This window comes from Stegastes partitus, unplaced genomic scaffold (genome assembly GCF_000690725.1).
Source record: "Stegastes partitus isolate 25-593 unplaced genomic scaffold, Stegastes_partitus-1.0.2 Scaffold161, whole genome shotgun sequence".
Lineage (NCBI taxonomy): Eukaryota > Metazoa > Chordata > Actinopteri > Pomacentridae > Stegastes > Stegastes partitus.
In genome coordinates this window covers 231476-248410 of record NW_007577892.1, presented here as the reverse complement: position 1 = coordinate 248410, position 16935 = coordinate 231476, and the positions used below count along the sequence as shown (strand labels likewise).

Below are 16935 nucleotides of genomic sequence, written 5' to 3'. Positions count from 1 at the left end.
ATCATACCAGCCATATCAAAAAATCCCTCCCATTTTGCACCCTATATGCCTCTTATTTCATCTGGCAATTTAAATATGGCATTAAACATCACACAGAGTGGAGTACGTATGTTGACTGGCAGGCAGTTACTGAAATTTTGTAGCATTTCGTGTCAGGGTTTTCAACTTGGCTTCTCTACAGCAGTCACAAAATATCAAACACAGCCTCCTTTGACTCAGTTTGTGCACCAGAGAGCATGGTTTGTTTTTCTGTATGATCTGATGGTGCATTTTGTTTGCTGTTGGTCTTGGGGAGTTGAGTATGCTTTCTGTTTAATTTTTGTATTGCTGAACATTAGGCATCTAAAGCCACTATGTGTTGTGCAAACTCATTGTTGCAATTAAGCAAACAACTCTCAGTGGAGACCTCCGAGGCCCTCAAAGCTGCATTGTCAAAGACGAGTTTGGAGCATGACTTGGCCAGTCTGACAAAAATAGAAAGAGAAAAAAAAGAAGACAGAATATTATTGGAGAGGACATTCAATACTTATTATGAGACAGGATTTTGAGAAAAGGTTCACAGGATATCTGGAGATTAAAAAAAAAAAAAAAAAGAAAGAAAGAAAGAAAGAAAGAAAGAAAGAATAAAATGTAGCAAACAAGTGCACACAGAGAATGTCAATCAGAATGAGTGAAATGACAAAAGGAGTGGGAGGGCAAATGTATAGAGTGCCATATGAAGGGTCATCAGTGGCAGACAAATAGTAGTAGTAGTGCTACTTCCCTTTACAATATATAAGTTGACTTAAGGATTTCTTTGTAATAGGAAAAATTTTATAAAGTTGTTAGCTAGGAGCACCAGCTGATAAAGACATGTCACACACGTCAGATGACACTTCTGAAGAAGGCGACAGATAAGACGCCAAAACATGTCAAGGTCCAGCTAACAACTTTATACCATTTGTCCTATTACAATGAAATCCTTAAGTCTATTTGTACATTGAAGACAAAATGAACATCTTTGCTACAATATATAAGTTGGTTCATACTGTATTTCCATTAACAATGGAATATGCATTACATAACTGCCGTGGCTATAATGCACAGTTGACTGAATAAAGTTAAGCCAAATAAACTTACTTAATTAAAAAGGAAAAAAAAAAAACTTTTGATTTGCAGTGACATTAATAAAGATTCAAAATGTATGTATGTATGTATGTATGTATGTATGTATGTATGTATGTATGCATGAATGCATGTATGCATGTATGCATGCATGTATGAGTTTATTATACTGTAAACTTCAACTAAACTACAGAATTTCATTCGAACAAAACCACTCAATACTATACTGTAATTTAGTTAAGGTTTCCAGTAAAATAAACTCTTCTCTCTTTAGCTATCAGGACTGCTTTTGACTACAGTCAAAAGGGTAAGTCACTTGTATGTTTTACCGTTCTCGTAACTACAGTCACAGACATCTAGATGTCAGTATTTTTCCTTTCAAAGATGGCCATAAGGCTTGTCAGCTCATAACAAACAAAGTGTTGAAAAAATTTGATATCCACTGATTTAGATGCTGGACAGCATGGATGATACAAAAAAACTGAGTGGTACAATATATCATTGACTGGTAAAATCACACCTATCGCATCACTTACCAGTGTCTGTCTCCTCCACTTCCATGTTGCTGCATTAAAAAGAGAAAGAAGAAGAAATGATGACAACATGATAAATGAAAGCACTTAGAATCTTTCAACATCTTTCAACTCTGGCTAGAAACTGTGCTCACAAAAGAGACCAAGACTGTACATACACAAAGGTGTGCCACCAATGCTCAGACAAGCATTAACTAAAATACCACTCAAACAGACCTAAATTACACACAAAAGAACTCATCATATTTGGAGGGGGCAAATTGTTTCACATACCTCACTACAATTCCCACCATTACATGAAGCTACTATTCATTTTAGAAATCCTACAAAGCAAACTGAATCATTTAGTTAAGTCCATTTGAATTAAATCTGATATCAACAAGATCATTTGTCCTAGTGGTAAGCACTGAAGCTCTGCTTGAATAACTTTTAAAATATTCTAGAAATATATCTTTTGCTTTTAACAGTTAAAAATAATTCTAATGAAGTTGGTTTAGCTTTATCAGATGCGAAACTAAAAAGCCTACTAGCTATCACAAGAGGCATTGCTGCTACTTAAGCCCAGGTTCATTAAAGTAGTCTACTGTGAATCACCAACTCTCAGACCAATACATTAACCATAATTGGGCAGCTGTGGTTCAGGTGGTAGAGCAGGTTGTCCACTAATTGTAAAGTTGGCACACCTCCACATGTTGAAGTGTCCTTGGACAAGACACTGAACCCTAAGTTGCTTCCAATGACAGGCAAGCACTTGTAGCTCTGCCACCATTGGTATGTGAACATGTGTGTGAATGAAACACAAATTGTAAAGTCCTTAGAGTACCACTAAGGTAGAAAATCTCTATTTTTACATGCACACACTGGCTTATAAGAGACTAAAACGAAGTAGAAAACCCAAAAGTACAGAGGGCCTGTTGGTGGTTGTCTGTACTACACTTGAGATCAGTAGTCAACAACAAATTCCTATTAACAACATAAGCTATACAAAGCCCTCAAAAGATATGGAGGTGAACAACATGATAAACAAGATCAGCATTCTCCCATGGTATCTTCAGGATCTTTTTCTTTCATAAAACTTTAATGTACTACTTTGTGATCAGAACAAAATCCAGTTTGTTTTCCTTGGCCCAACTCAGCAGTTTAATCCTTTGAGACTGCTCAAAAGACTGATTCATATACAGGAGTTTTTGTCACATGCTCATACAGTTTGTGCAGTGAAATGCAAAGTGACTGTTCTCAAGGCTGTGTAACAACACTGAGACATTATGTAAAGGACAATTCTTTAAAAGACAATAGAAAATTTGAGTCACAATGTCATAAACTATTATGGTAGGGATCTTAAACTAAAGCGCAGCAAACATTATGTAACAGTGCAGTTGTGTGTGTGTGTGTGTTTGTGCATAGACCAACGTGTTATATGTTATTTACATATCAGACTGAGATGCATCAGCATTTGTCTGAGCCTTATTTACAACGACAGGTCTTTCCACAAGTGGAAATAAAAAGAAGAATAAAGAAAATAAAAATAAATAATGTGGCAACATAAAGCAATATTAATCAAAAATGAATCCATAAAAGAAAAGGCCAATAAAAGTAGAAATATAAAGACAAAAAAATAAAATAATTAAAATAACAATAATTTATTTATTTTTATTAATTAATTAATATTTGCATTTTTATCTGTTTATTTATTTTTATTTTTTATAATGTCGCTTTTAAGGCAAAGGCACAAGGACATTCCTACTGGGCACATTTTTCTGCGCTTGCTCACATCTCCAAAATCGTTGAAGCTTAATTTTAGCAAGCTTCATCTTGATCCATTGACCACAGATTTGATGTTTATACCACTACTTTCTCGCCTAAAATGATCTTAAAACTACAATATGTGGCACAATAACAGTAGTAGTTATAAAACAAAAACCTGTGTTACCTTTGAAAGATTTCTCCTCTGCTTTTATCGCTGTTTGGCGAGAAATGCATTCTGGGATACTTGCTGTCCCAAGTCTACACAAGGTCGTTTCTCAATACTCAAGGCCGCAAATCCATACTTGCGTACTATTCCTTCTGCGCCTGCGCACGACATTCCTACTGCACACATTTCTCTGCACATATTTCCTTTGCTTTTAAAGCGACATTTAAGAAAACACTTTAACAGCAAAAAAATATATAAATAAATAAAAATAAAAAATAAATAAAAATAAAAAATAATTTAAGAAATATTAATAATTAAAAGAAATTCACTTTAAAATTTAAAAAAATTATTTAAAAAACAATTAACAAACTAAAAATAAATAAAAATGATAAATAAAAAGGGCTAGACTTATAGACAGACAGCCAAGCACACTCACATTCACACCTGCGGGCAATTTGAAATTACCAATTAACCTCAACATGTTTTTGAACCTTGTGGGAGGAAGCCGGAGAACCCCAAGAGAACCTACGCTGCAAGATCCCGGTGCCCCCCACTGGGACGCGAACCGGCGACCTTCTTGCTGCGAGGTAACAGTGCTAACCAACGGTGCCACCCTGCAGCCCAATAATAATAATAACAATAGCAATAATAATAATAATAATAATATTAATAATAATAATAACAATAGTTATGAACTTTATTTACATAGAACCTTTCACACAATAAATGCAGCTCAAAGTGCTTTACAACGGTGTTACATTTACTAAGTGCTTCACAATGAACATGAAACGTGAAAAAAAAAGAGATGAATGAAAATAAAGTGAAAGTAGAAAAATTACATGCACCCCATTTGTTAATGATGACTGTAAAATTTATTTTAAAAAAAAGAGATCACAGCATTTAAACATGGACTGACTTTTGGAGCCAGCACCGCATATTATGTGAAAATTCATTTTCCACTCTTAAAAATGTCTTCACATAGCATCGCCTAACTCTGCTTCATCAGCGCAAGGCCAACCTCATCCAGCTGGCATTTGAGAAGGACTTGACTCGGATATTTAGGAATGAGTGGAAGGACAGGATTTTGAGAAGGTTTCACACAGTCCACAAATGCTGCCTGCCACTCTACTAAAGGGATTAAACCTTGGGCCCCAACACACACCTCACAGATACTCCGTCGATACTCCTAGTCAAATTAACTTACATCACTTGCAGGCAGAAGGGTCACACTGCTTTGTTCTGCTCCTTGTGCTCCCTAGCTGCTGTAGCTACCTCCCCAAGCATGATTGTTTACTCCAGTGTTCATTTGACATCAGTGCTTACGTCTCTAAGAGAAGTGAAGCTGCATGGTGCTGCTCTCTGTACGCCCCAGCCCCTGTTGCTGTTCTTGACTTTTGAGTTGAATAAATGGACACAGCACTACACTACTGTATTTACTTTAAAGAAAAAAAAAATAAAGAAAAAATAATATATCTATATATACATATATTAGGATGAACTGCCCTTTTTGAGATTATTTGTCAATACTGTAGGAGTGGCCGCAGAGCTACTGTTCAGCCTGAGGCAGACAAAATGTAGGTTGAAAAAGTATGCCCCAGGGACATTGTTTTGGTCAAACATTTCCACACTGTGGGAAAAGCCCCCATAAAAAAAAAGGATAATCCACAAAAAAAAAAAAAAAGAAGTAGGGCTGCCTACATTTGGCTATCCAGACTACAATAGATGCTGCTAGTTGGCTGTACTTCACTCAGACATGTCTGACCAAATTTACCTTGAAAAGAGTGACATAAGGTGTTCTAATGTCAGATATACCCAAGTTAAGTCCAAGAAATTTACATATGCAATGTGCAATGTTTTCCATGTGTGAAGTGTATAAATGTCAATACCACGGTAAATTATGCTCATTAGGAAGATAGAATTATGATTGTGATTAGTTTTCGTGTAATTTTGAAGCAACGGTACTGCATTAGCTATTGTGAATCCACACGTGATTCCACACATTAGCTGTTCTGATTCCACACATCGAAACAGCTAGCTACTCTAGATGGCATTGTCTTGGTCTCCAGTTCTACTGTAAAGAACCTTGGAGTTATTTTTGACCAGGACATGTTGTTCAACAGACACATAAAACAAGTTTGTAGGACAGCCTTTCATCTACGTAATACTGTAAAAATTAGGAATATTCTGTCTCAGAGTGATGCTGAGAAACTAGCCCATGCATTCATATCTTCTAGACAGGACTATTGTAATTCCTTTTCCAAAATGCTGTGGCCAGGGTTCTGACAGGAACCAGTAAGAGAGATCATAGAGATCATATTTCTCCCATATTAGTTTCACTTCATTCCCTGTAAAATCCCGGATAGAATTTAAAATCCTGCTTTTAACATATAAAGCTCTTAATGACCAAGCTCCATTTTACCTAAAAACCTTATTGTGCAATACCATCCTGGCAGAGCCCTTCGCTCTCAGACTGCAGGTCTACTTGTGGTTCCTAGAATTTCCAGAAGTAGAATGAGAGGCAGAGCCTTCAGTTATCAGATCCTCTCTTATGGAATCAGCTCCCAGTTTGGGTCCGTGAGGCAGACACCCTCTCTACTTTTAAGGTTAGGCTTAAAACCTTTAAGCTTATAGTTTGGGCTGCTCAGGATCACCTGAACTGTCCCTTAGTTATGCTGCTATTCGATGGTTTCCTCCCACCAGTGCCGACTGCTTGCTCAGAGGAAGTCCAAAGGCATCTTTGGATTGTTGGGTTCCCTGTTTAAATTTATACGGTCTATTCCTTACCATGTTATGCGCTGTGAGATGGCATATGTTGTTAACTGCGCTATCAGTTATCAAAATAAAATTGACTTGACTTGATTGAATGTAGGCCTTTTTTTTTCCTTTACTGGGTCAGTTGTTCCCACCCTGCTTACACCTGCACTCCTTATCATAAGGAGTGTTTAAATCGGGACCTCTTGCTCTGAACGAGCCTCCTTCTCTTGCTCTTCGTTTTGTTTAGTTTTTTTAAATGATCACCTGCAGACTGCCTCATCATTAGAACTCACAACAGCTAAATGGATTGTTTCATACATCAGGTAGGGAGATTCAAGATCGCGCCGGTGACAACAAGCTGGACAAGCTGAGAGCCAGGATCAGGTATCAGAGGGACACAAGAGACTGCAACATCATCTACCTCACGTAGACATGGCTGACTCCCACCATAACGGACCATGCCGTTCAACCAGCAAAGTTCTTCACAGTTCATCGTATGGACAGAATGGCTGAGTCGGGAAGGTCTGGAGGCGCAGGTGTCTGTCACATGACCAACAACAACTAGTGCAGAAATGTGGTGTGTCTCTCTAAGTCCTGCTTGCCCAACCTGGAACTTTTAACCATTAAATGCTGGCCTTTCTACCTCCCCCGGGAATTCACCTCCATTATTTTCACTACTGTCTACATCCCCGGACACGGACACTGCATTAGCCGAGCGACATGAGGCTATCTCCAGCTACTAGGCGAACCACCGGGAGGCAGCCCTCATTGTGGCCGGGGATTTTAACAGTGCCAACCTGAGGAAGGTTCACCAGCACATTGCCTTCCCCACCAGAGGAGATAGAACTTTGGACCACTGTTATTCTCCCTTGAGAGACAGCTATACAGCAAAGACTCAACCACCATTTGGCAGGTCAGACCACGCCTCCATTCTCCTTCTGCCCAGGTACAAGCAAGGTGACGTGGACAGCCCCGTTGAAGAGAGAAGTGTCGTGTTGGTCTGACCAATCAGAGGTCGCTCTGCAGAACGCCTTGGAGACAGTGAACTGGCACTGGTTTCCAACACAACTCCGATGATGACGTCAGTTTGTTTACGGAGGAGGTTGTGGGATTAATTTGAAAACTACTGGAGGACACTGTCCCCAAAAGAACCATCAGGGAGTTTCCCAATCAGAAGCGATGGATGAACAAAGGCATCTGTGACATTTTGAAGTCCTGCACCGCCGCCTACAACACAGGACTCGCTACAGGAGACATGGGACTGTACCGGGCCGCTACGTACAGCGTCTGCAGAGCCATGAGGGAGGCCAAGCAGAGGTACGGGGAGAAGCTGGAGTCACAGCTGCAGCAGAGGAACATCAGGGGACTGTGGCAGGGACTGAGAACAATGAAGGACTACAGAGCAACACTGGTGCCCACGGTGAGTGCTGACATCTCTCTGGCCAACGAACTCAACAACTTTTATGCGCGCTTTGAGGCTCCCAGCCGACAGGCGCACATCCTGCCCGGCAGAGAGAAGGAGACACGCACCGTGACAGAGCATGATGTGAGGTGGATGTTTCAACGCATGAATACCAGGAAAGCTGCAGGACCTGACGGTATAACAGGCTGTGTCCTGTTTATGGAAATATTCAACCTCTCGCTCTCCAAGTGCGTCATCCCCAGGTGCTTTAAACAGTCTGTCATTGTTCCTGTTCCCAAGAAAGCCAAGCCCAGCTGTCTTACTACCGGCCCATTGCCCTTACCTCTGTAGCGATAAAATGTTTTGAAAGACTGGTCAGAAATTTCATCACCTCCTCCCTACCTGCCTCCCTTTACCCCCTACAGTTTGCATATCGGCCAAACAGATCCACAGACGACACCATCATAAATCACCTGCTACACAGAGCCCTGGTCCACCTGGACACTAGGAATGGGAATTATGTGTGAATGCTGTTCGTGGACTTCAGTTCAGCGTTCAACACCATAATCCCCTTCAGACTGGTCACTAAGCTGCAGGACCTCGGACTCACTTCCTCCCTGTACAGGTGGGTCCACAGCTTTTTGACCAGCAGACCACAGGTGGCTAGAGTGGGAAATCACCTGTCCCCCTCACGCACCCTGAACATCGATGACCCCCAGGGCTGTCTGCTGAGCCCTCTGCTGTACTCACTGTACACCAATGACTGTCTGTCCACATCAGACTCTAACACCATCATTAAGTTTGCTGATGACACAGCAGTGGTGGGTCTGACCTCCAACAACAACAAGGAGGACTATTTAATGGAGATCACCCACGTGAAGGACTGGTGCAGAGACAACAGCCTCCTCCTGAATGTCAGCAAGACTAAAGAGCTGATTGTGGACTACAGCAAGAAGCAATAGAGAGCATACCAACCACTCAGGATCAGCGGGACAGAGGTGGAGTGAGTGGAGAGTTTCAAATACCTGGATGTTAACATCACACAGGACCTGATGTGGTCCTGTCCATAGACTGTATAAAAGATGGACGTAGCTTCCGTGACGTCACCCGTTGGTTTCTGCACTGACAAAATGAAGCCAGGGTTTTGCTACTTCCTGGCTGACATCTTGGATTTTTGGAGCCAGTGACGCAAAAATCGTCGGAGGGGGGCGGAACCATAGGAGCAGCGATTGGTCAGACGGATTGAGAGGCAGGCCCTCTCTGCCCGCCCACATTTACCGCCTTCTGCTCGCTTCGTCTGCATCATCGCTGCCGACTGTCAATCAAGCCAGCCACGCCCCTTGTCCCGCAAAATGTTGATGATTTTTTTTAAAAATTCAGTATTGATTTATTTTCAGATTGGCCACCTGATCTCTGGACTTGACCATGAAAACACTAATTTTCAAAAAATCCTGAGCTGGAGGAATGCAGTATTTCATGATCTGTGATCACTTCTTTTCCAATTCATTTCTATGGGAGCCAGGGCTTTTTGCAGCCAGGACTAGCGGACGTTGTGATATTGCAGGTTTTTGACATTTCCAGGTTGGCTTCATTTTTCGGGGCCGGTTGCTACGTCCATCTTTTATACAGTCTATGGTCCTGTCACATCAACACCCCGGTGAAGAAAGTTCAACAGCGTCTCTACCTCCTCCGACACCTGAGGGACTTTAAGCTCCCTCTTAAGGTGCTCAGGAACTTTTACACCAGCACCATTGAGAGTCTTTTGCTGCCCACCCAGGTGGTGGGAGTATCACCACCTGGGTGGGCAGCAGCACCCAGCAGGACTTTTTGGCCCTGAGGAGGGTGGTCCGCTTGGCTGAGCGCACCATCAGAACCACCCTCCCCAACCTGCAGGACATTTACCACAAATGATGCAGGTTAAAGGCTAGGAAGATTGTGAGTGAGCCCACCCACCCCAGCCACAGACTGTTCTCTCTGCTGCCGTCAGGGCAGCGTTACTGCTGCCTGAAGGCAAACACAGAGAGGATGAAGAGGAGCTTCTTCCCTCAGGCTGTCCACCTGCCGAACCTGAAACAACAGAAAGCATCTGGTGGCCCCATGGGGTTCAGTCGGGCCCAGCCTGAAACAAGCAGCATGGGGTCATTGCCCAGAGGGCCAACCACCCATGGGGCAGTAAACTGGGTCAGGTGCTATGCCAACCGGGCGGTAGGCAGCGGCTGGCATCTGGTCACCCTGCACCCTGGTGGCATAGACTAGTTGTAGGGACGTGGAATGTCACTTCACTGGTGGGGAAGTAACCTGAGTTGGTGCGGGAGGTGGAGCAATAATGACTAGAAGGGTTCCATAACCAAATTCCTAAAGTGGGGTTGGACTCTCTCCTTTTCTGGAGTTGCTTAGGGTGACAGGGGATACTCACATGCCTCCTGCTTGACTTCTGTTGGAGTTCTCCCCGTACAACGAGAGGGTTGCCTCTCTGTGACTGCATGTTGCTGAGGGGAAAACTCTGACTGTTGTTCGTGCGTATGCACCAAACAGCAGTTCAGGGTATTCGGCCTTTGTGGAGTCTCTGGGTGGTGTTCTGGAAGGGGTGCCGCCTGGGAACTCCATAGTTCTCCTGGCAGATTTCAATGCTCACGTGGGCAACGACGGAGAAACCTGGAGGGGAGTGATTGGGAGGAATGGCTTGCCCAATTTGAACCCGAGCGGAGTTTTGCTTTGTTGGACTTCTGGGCTAGTCACAGACTGGCAATAAGAAACACCATGTTTCAACATAAGGTTGCTCATAAGTGTACCTGGTCCCAGAGCAGCCTAGGACGGGGGGTTTTCAACTCCCACCTCCGGAAGAATTTCTCCTGCATCCTGGGGAAGGTCGCACTGTCATGGCTGGCACGTCTCTTCAGTGTCATGTGGGCATCGGGTACGGTGCCTGTGGAGTGGCAGACGGGGATGGTGGTTCCCATTTTCAAAAAGGGGGACCAGAGAGTGTGTGCCAACTACCGGGGTATCACACTTCTCAGCCTCCCCAGGAAAGTTTACTCTAGGTGCTGGAAAGAAGGCACTGACCGACTGGCGAATCTCGGATTCAGGAGAAGCAATGCGGATTCTGTCCTGGTTGTGGAACAGTGGACCAGCGCTTTTCCCCTGCAGAGCTGCCAGCCAGTCCACATGTGTTTGGTGGATCTGGAGAAGGCCTATGACCATGTCCCCCGAGGTGCTCTGTTGTGGGCGGGTACTGAGAGAGTATGGGGTACCAGGCTTGCTGATACGAGCCACTCGGTCCCCGTACAACCAAACTGAGAGCTGTGTCTGCATTCTTGGCATAAAGTCAGACATATTTCCAGTGGGTGTTGGGTGCTGCCCCTTTCCTTTGATCTTCTTTGTGGTCCTCATAGACAGGTTTCAAGGTGCAGCTGAGGTGAGGAGGGTATCTGGTTTGGGGAACTCAGGATCGCGTCTCTGCTTTTTGCAGATGATGATGATGATGTGGTACTGATGGCTTCATCAGACCGTGACTTTCTGCACGCACTGGAGTGGTTTGGCCATGGTTCTCTGCTGGAAACCGGTGGATTGCTCCATCTGGGTCTTGTTCATGAGTGATGGGAAAATGGAGTGTGCGGTAGACAGGTGGCTGGGCGCGCCGTCAGCAGTAATGCGGGCGCTGTACCAGACCATCATGGTGAAAAGGGACCTAAGCCGCAAGGCTGCAGTTCATCTACGTTCCTACCCTCACCTATGGTCATGAGCTCTGGATAGTGATGGAAAAAACAAGATCACAGATACAAGCGGCTGAAATGAGCTTCCTTCCCAGGGTGGCTGGGCTCAGCCTTAAAGATAAGGTGAGAAGCTTGGAAATCCAGAGGGAGCTTGGAGTAGAGCCGCTGCTCCTTCATGTCTAAAGGAGCTGGTTAAGGTGATTTGGTCATCCTTTTTGGATGGCTCCGGGGAGGGTTCCTTTGGAGGTTTTCCGAGCACGTCCGCCTGGGAGGAGACCCTGCGGCAGACCAGAACCCGCTGGAGGGGTAATGTTTCTCAGCTGGCCTTGAAACCCAGGAAGAACTGAAAAGTGTTGCCGGGAGGAGGGAAATCTGGAATGACCTGCTCTGCCTGCTGCCTCCGCGACCTGACCCCGGACAAGTGGAAGAAAATGGATTGAATTTCCAAAAGCCAGTGTGTCAAAAGTTTTCTTATTCGAAACAGTGTAAAAAGTCTGATAGCTGACCATCATCCCCAGTGTAACTGGCATTATAATTAGACAACGATAACAAAAGGTAACCCATTTCTTCATATATATATATATATATATATATATATATATGTGTGTGTGTGTGTGTGTGTGTGTGTATGTGTGTGTGGTATGCAAACCTTACCTTGAGAATACATCATCTAGTCCATCCTCCACATCCTGACGAGACACAACATTATGAATAAATACACTCAATAAATGCTTTAAAGTATAATGCTGACCCTTCTGTACTTTCAAGCCACAAGGTATCAACACTGAGGCTGCTGTTGGTCATAACTTGTTTTATTCAAATGACACACAAAAAATTTGTCCACTAACAGTGTAAAATCAAACCCTGAAATAGGATCTTCCTGTTTCAGTTACTATAACTGTATCACAATCAATATTCATACTAATAAAAATAATCTGATGAACAGCATCTCCTCACTGACATTTTTTTAAAAAAATACTACAATTTCACCTTTTATATGGCAGACTAAATTATTATTTGCACAATTACCACAACTTCAAGATATGAATGTATAAAAGGTAAATCTGGACTAGCAGATGATATCTGACAAGGTGAAAACACAATTTCTCCCACTAAAAAGGAAAATCCTATAAAGTAAAATTAAGTAACAATGAATACAATGGCATACCACCTCATCAATTTGTAGGATAGACATTCTAATGAATCAGTGACATCTAGTGTTGAACACATGTAAACACCAGAACACCAGAAAGGTGACCGATAAACTTTTGCAGCAATAAATACATTTCGTGAAATTATCTCAAATCCTTTGATAATTAGAAAACATTCACTTAAAAATTATTTGCTAGCTGTTAACCTCTACTAACCAGAGCATAATGAAAGCCAGAAGAAGTTAGATCTTTTTGTGAAAGGCTTACTGCAGAGCATTATTAGCTCAAATATTAACTTTGTTAAACAGATATTAGCAGTGGTGCTTTAAATCAGAGTTAACTGCCAATTCTTTCCCAGTTTTATTATATAAAATATATGTATATATATATATAAAATATATGTTTTTTTCAAAATTAACTATTATCACTGTCAGTTCAATCAACAGCTTAAAAATTGAGTGTGCAACCTACCCAAGAGTCATGTTTGATTGGTCGCCTTTGAGTGATGTTACTATAAGGTGAAGATGAGCTGAGTGACACAGAGAAGAGGGGCCTGCGGAGTTTCTCCTCCATCCCAATTGGCTTATGTTCCTCTGGACCTGTGGAAGATGGCAGGTGCAGATAAGAGACTGACAAGGAATAGAGTAAAAGAGCAGAGAGTAAGAAACATACACACGTGGACAAAATTGTTGGTGCCTCTCGGTTAATGAAAGAAAAACCCACAATGGTCACAGAAATAACTTGAATCTGACTAAAGTAATAAATAAAAATTCTATGAAAATTAAGCAATGAAAATCAGACATTGCTTTTGAACCGTGGTTCAACAGAATTATTTCTAAAAATAAACTCATGAAACAGGCCTGGACAAAAATGATGGTACCCCTAGAAAAGACTGAAAATAATGTGACCATAGGGACATGTTCAATCAAGGTGTGTCCTCTAATCAGCATCACAGGTGACTACAAACTTCTAATCAGTCAGCCGGCCTATTTATAGGATTCCAAGTAGTCACTGTGCTTTTTGGTGACATGGTGTGTACCACACGAAACATAGACCAGAGGAAGCCAAGGAGAGAGTTGTCTCAGGAGATTAGAAAGAAAACTATAGACAAGCATGTTAAAGGTAAAGGCTATAAGACCATCTCCAAGCAGCTTGATGTTCCTGTGACTACAGTTGCACATATTATTCAGAAATTTAAGATCCATGCGACTGTAGCCAACCTCCCTGGATGTAGCTGCAGGAGGAAAATTGATGACAAATGGAAGAGACGGATAATACGAATGGTAACAAAAGAGCCCAGAACAACCTCTAAAGACATTAAAGGTGAACTCCAAGGTCAAGGTACATCAGTGTCAGATCGCACCATGCGTCGTTGTTTGAGCCAAAGTGGACTTCATGGGAGAGGACCAAGGAGGACACCATTGTTGAAAACAAACCATAAAAAAGCCAGACTGGAATTTGCCAAACTGCATGTTGACAAGCCACAAAGCTTCTGGGAGAATGTCCTATGGACAGATGAGACAAAACTGGAACTTTTTGGCAAGGCACATCAGCTCTATGTTCACAGACGCAAAAAGGAAGCATATCAAGAAAAGAACACTGTCCCTACTGTGAAACATGGAGGAGGCTCTGTTATGTTCTGGGGCTGTTTTGCTGCATCTGCCGTGTCTTGAATGTATGCAGGGTACTATGAAATCTCAAGACTATCAAGGTATTCTAGACAGAAATGTGCTGCCCAGTGTCAGAAAGCTTGGTCTCAGTCGCAGGTCATTAGTCTTGCAACAGGATAATGACCCAAAACACACAGCTAAAAACACCCAAGAATGGCTAAGAGGAAACATTGGACTATTCTGAAGTGGCCTTCTATGAGCCCTGATCTAAATCCTATTGAACATCTGTGGAAGGAGCTGAAACATGATGTCTGGAGAAGGCCCCCTTCCAACCTGAGACAACTGGAGCAGTCTGCTCATGATGAGTGGACCAGAATACCTGCTGAGAGGTGCAGAGGTCTCATTGACAGTTAGAGAAATCGTTGCAGTGATTGCCTCAAAAAGTTGTGAAAGAAAATATTAAGTTAAGGGTACCATCATTTTTGTCCAGGCCTGGAAAAAAATATAAAAAAATCTCTAAAATTGTTCTGTCTCATTATTCTAGCTTTTAGCAAATAGAATTAATTTTGGTAATCTTAACTGACCTAAAACAGGAAAAGTTTAGTCTGATTTAATGTCAGACAGTGAGAAAAAGATCATGAGTCTTTTTATACAGTGTATGTAAACTTCTGGTTTCAACTGTAGGTGCAACAAAAGGCAAGACAGAGGGAAACAGATGTAAGGTAAAGGATAGAACACAGAACAGAAGAGAGAGGAGGAGAGGCTAATCATCTTTCCTCTTAGGAATTCTGTCAGTCTGCAGAACAAATACAAAACATCATCTCATGCCCATGTCAATCACACACTTCTCTGTAACAGGAGGAATTTAAACCATCTCTGTAAAACTGTCATGTACATTTCTGTGTTGTGTTACTTCAGAGGTCCTTAAGGCTTTCCCCACTCTGGTTTCTCTATGCTCTCAGGCCACTACCACTGGGAGTGGAGGAAATAATTTTAAAGAATATTGAAAATAACTTAACAACAACATAACTGTAGGATAAGGTCTCATTTCACAGATCCTTTGACCCTATGAGAAACAGAAAACATTCTGACCTATAAATCCAAACCTATGTTTGTCATGGCCATAGGAAAATATTTAAAATCCGGTGTTCCCCTGAGTGTCTGATAAAGTGGTATAAAATGAAGTCATTTTTCCTAAGTGTATGTGAGATGTGACGATGCAGTTAAATTTGTGTGCCAGCAGGTACAATGTCCTAACACAAAACTAGTCTCATTCTCGTGGACACGTTATAACTGGAAAGATAACTGAAAATTAACATACAACTGATGAATGAAACCAGGCCTTCTAGTCTGGACGAATGTGCTTCTGTGAACATGTAAGAACTCTGTTAAAATCTGCATTTAATGATTACACACCGACCTATTTGGATGCCCACCTGTATCAGTCCATTGATAAAATCCAAAGAAAATCTGTAGGATCTATAGATGTTAGATATCAATACTTTATTTTAAAAAAATAACAAAATGCTATGCTCAACTGCATTGTTTTACCAGCCAGAATATGCACGCTAGACAATCTATATGTGAGACATCAGGGTTGCAGTTTCTGGTGTGTTTGATTCGAAGGAATCAAAAGAAAATTGATTTGCCACAGATAATGTCTGCACATTTCAATTCCAACGCTCTGGCAAATGTGATAAGTGCTGAAGTAATGCTTTAATACTTCATCGCACATCACAATGTGTCGATGACTGTAGTGGGTGACCTGACTGATACATTTGCAATATTTTTTGTATTATTCATTTAATTATATACCTTTTACAAGAATAAATTATAAATACCTGCCTTAAAAAAACACTTAATCTACCTGTGTACTTCTGTTCCCTCAATTGAAAATTGTGCTAAAATTCTCACAGTTAAACTGAGTGTGATAAAGATTTACCCTAGCTGTCTAGTTGTAATCGAAAATCTTGAAGGATTGTTCTTATAACCCTTATGCTCAGTGTTTTATGGTGCAACCTTTTCCTAACAGAATCGTGTCTGTTGTTGTTGCCAGTCCAGTGTGATATACAGACACACACTATGGATGAGGATACGATAAAATCAACTGACCTGCTGGGACACACTGAGTGTCTGCTGTCTCTGTCTGTCCATCACTTGCTGCACAGGAACAGCAGGTCCTGGACTTCCTGCTTTTGTCTGTGAACACAGAAAATATTAACAAAACCAAACCTGAGAGATACCCTAGGATTAACTCATTTTTATGTTATGCTCATTTTAATTAGCATTTATGTTTGGTTCTTTTTCATGATGAGGCATTTCAAGGTGCAGGAAGTGTAGCGCTGTACATTATTAAACACTGTTCAACAGTGTGAAGGTTGGAATGTTATTTGGCTTGAAAACCAATAGAATTTCACTTGTGCACCAGATGGATTTCTGATTTTTCTACTCGTATTATGTCTAAAAACAAAACAAAACAGAAAAAACCTTGAGGAACACAGTTAACAGAAATAGGCCAAAGTCACTTCTTCTTTGTTTGGGAAACTTACCTTCCTGAGCAATTTCCCAAAGATCTAGGGCTACTTTGAAAGCCTGGGCTACTGTTAATGTAACAGCCTGAGCCTGAAGGGGGGAGGAAAAAAAAGAACAGTAAGTCTGGAGCCTATCCCAGCTGACTGAGGGTGAAGGCAGGCACCCTGGACAGGTCACCAGTCTATCACAGGGCTACACTTAGAGACAGACAACCAAGCACACTC

The 16935-nt window shown here is 41.9% G+C and overlaps 1 protein-coding gene across 1 annotated transcript in view; it reads right to left on the bottom strand.

Moving 5' to 3' along the window:
* Positions 1 to 351: 351 nt before the first annotated feature.
* The window catches only part of LOC103355637 (low density lipoprotein receptor adapter protein 1), a 60557-nt gene continuing 43973 nt past the window's right edge, over positions 352 to 16935 (bottom strand). Inside the window, exons 5-10 of the mRNA XM_008279505.1 lie at positions 16729 to 16801; positions 16292 to 16378; positions 13041 to 13168; positions 12073 to 12107; positions 1641 to 1669; positions 352 to 464 (exon numbers count right to left, since the gene is read on the bottom strand). Of these exons, the coding sequence (XP_008277727.1) occupies positions 418 to 464; positions 1641 to 1669; positions 12073 to 12107; positions 13041 to 13168; positions 16292 to 16378; positions 16729 to 16801 (399 nt within the window). The 3' untranslated portion in view covers positions 352 to 417. The remainder of the gene's footprint in view (positions 465 to 1640; positions 1670 to 12072; positions 12108 to 13040; positions 13169 to 16291; positions 16379 to 16728; positions 16802 to 16935) is intronic.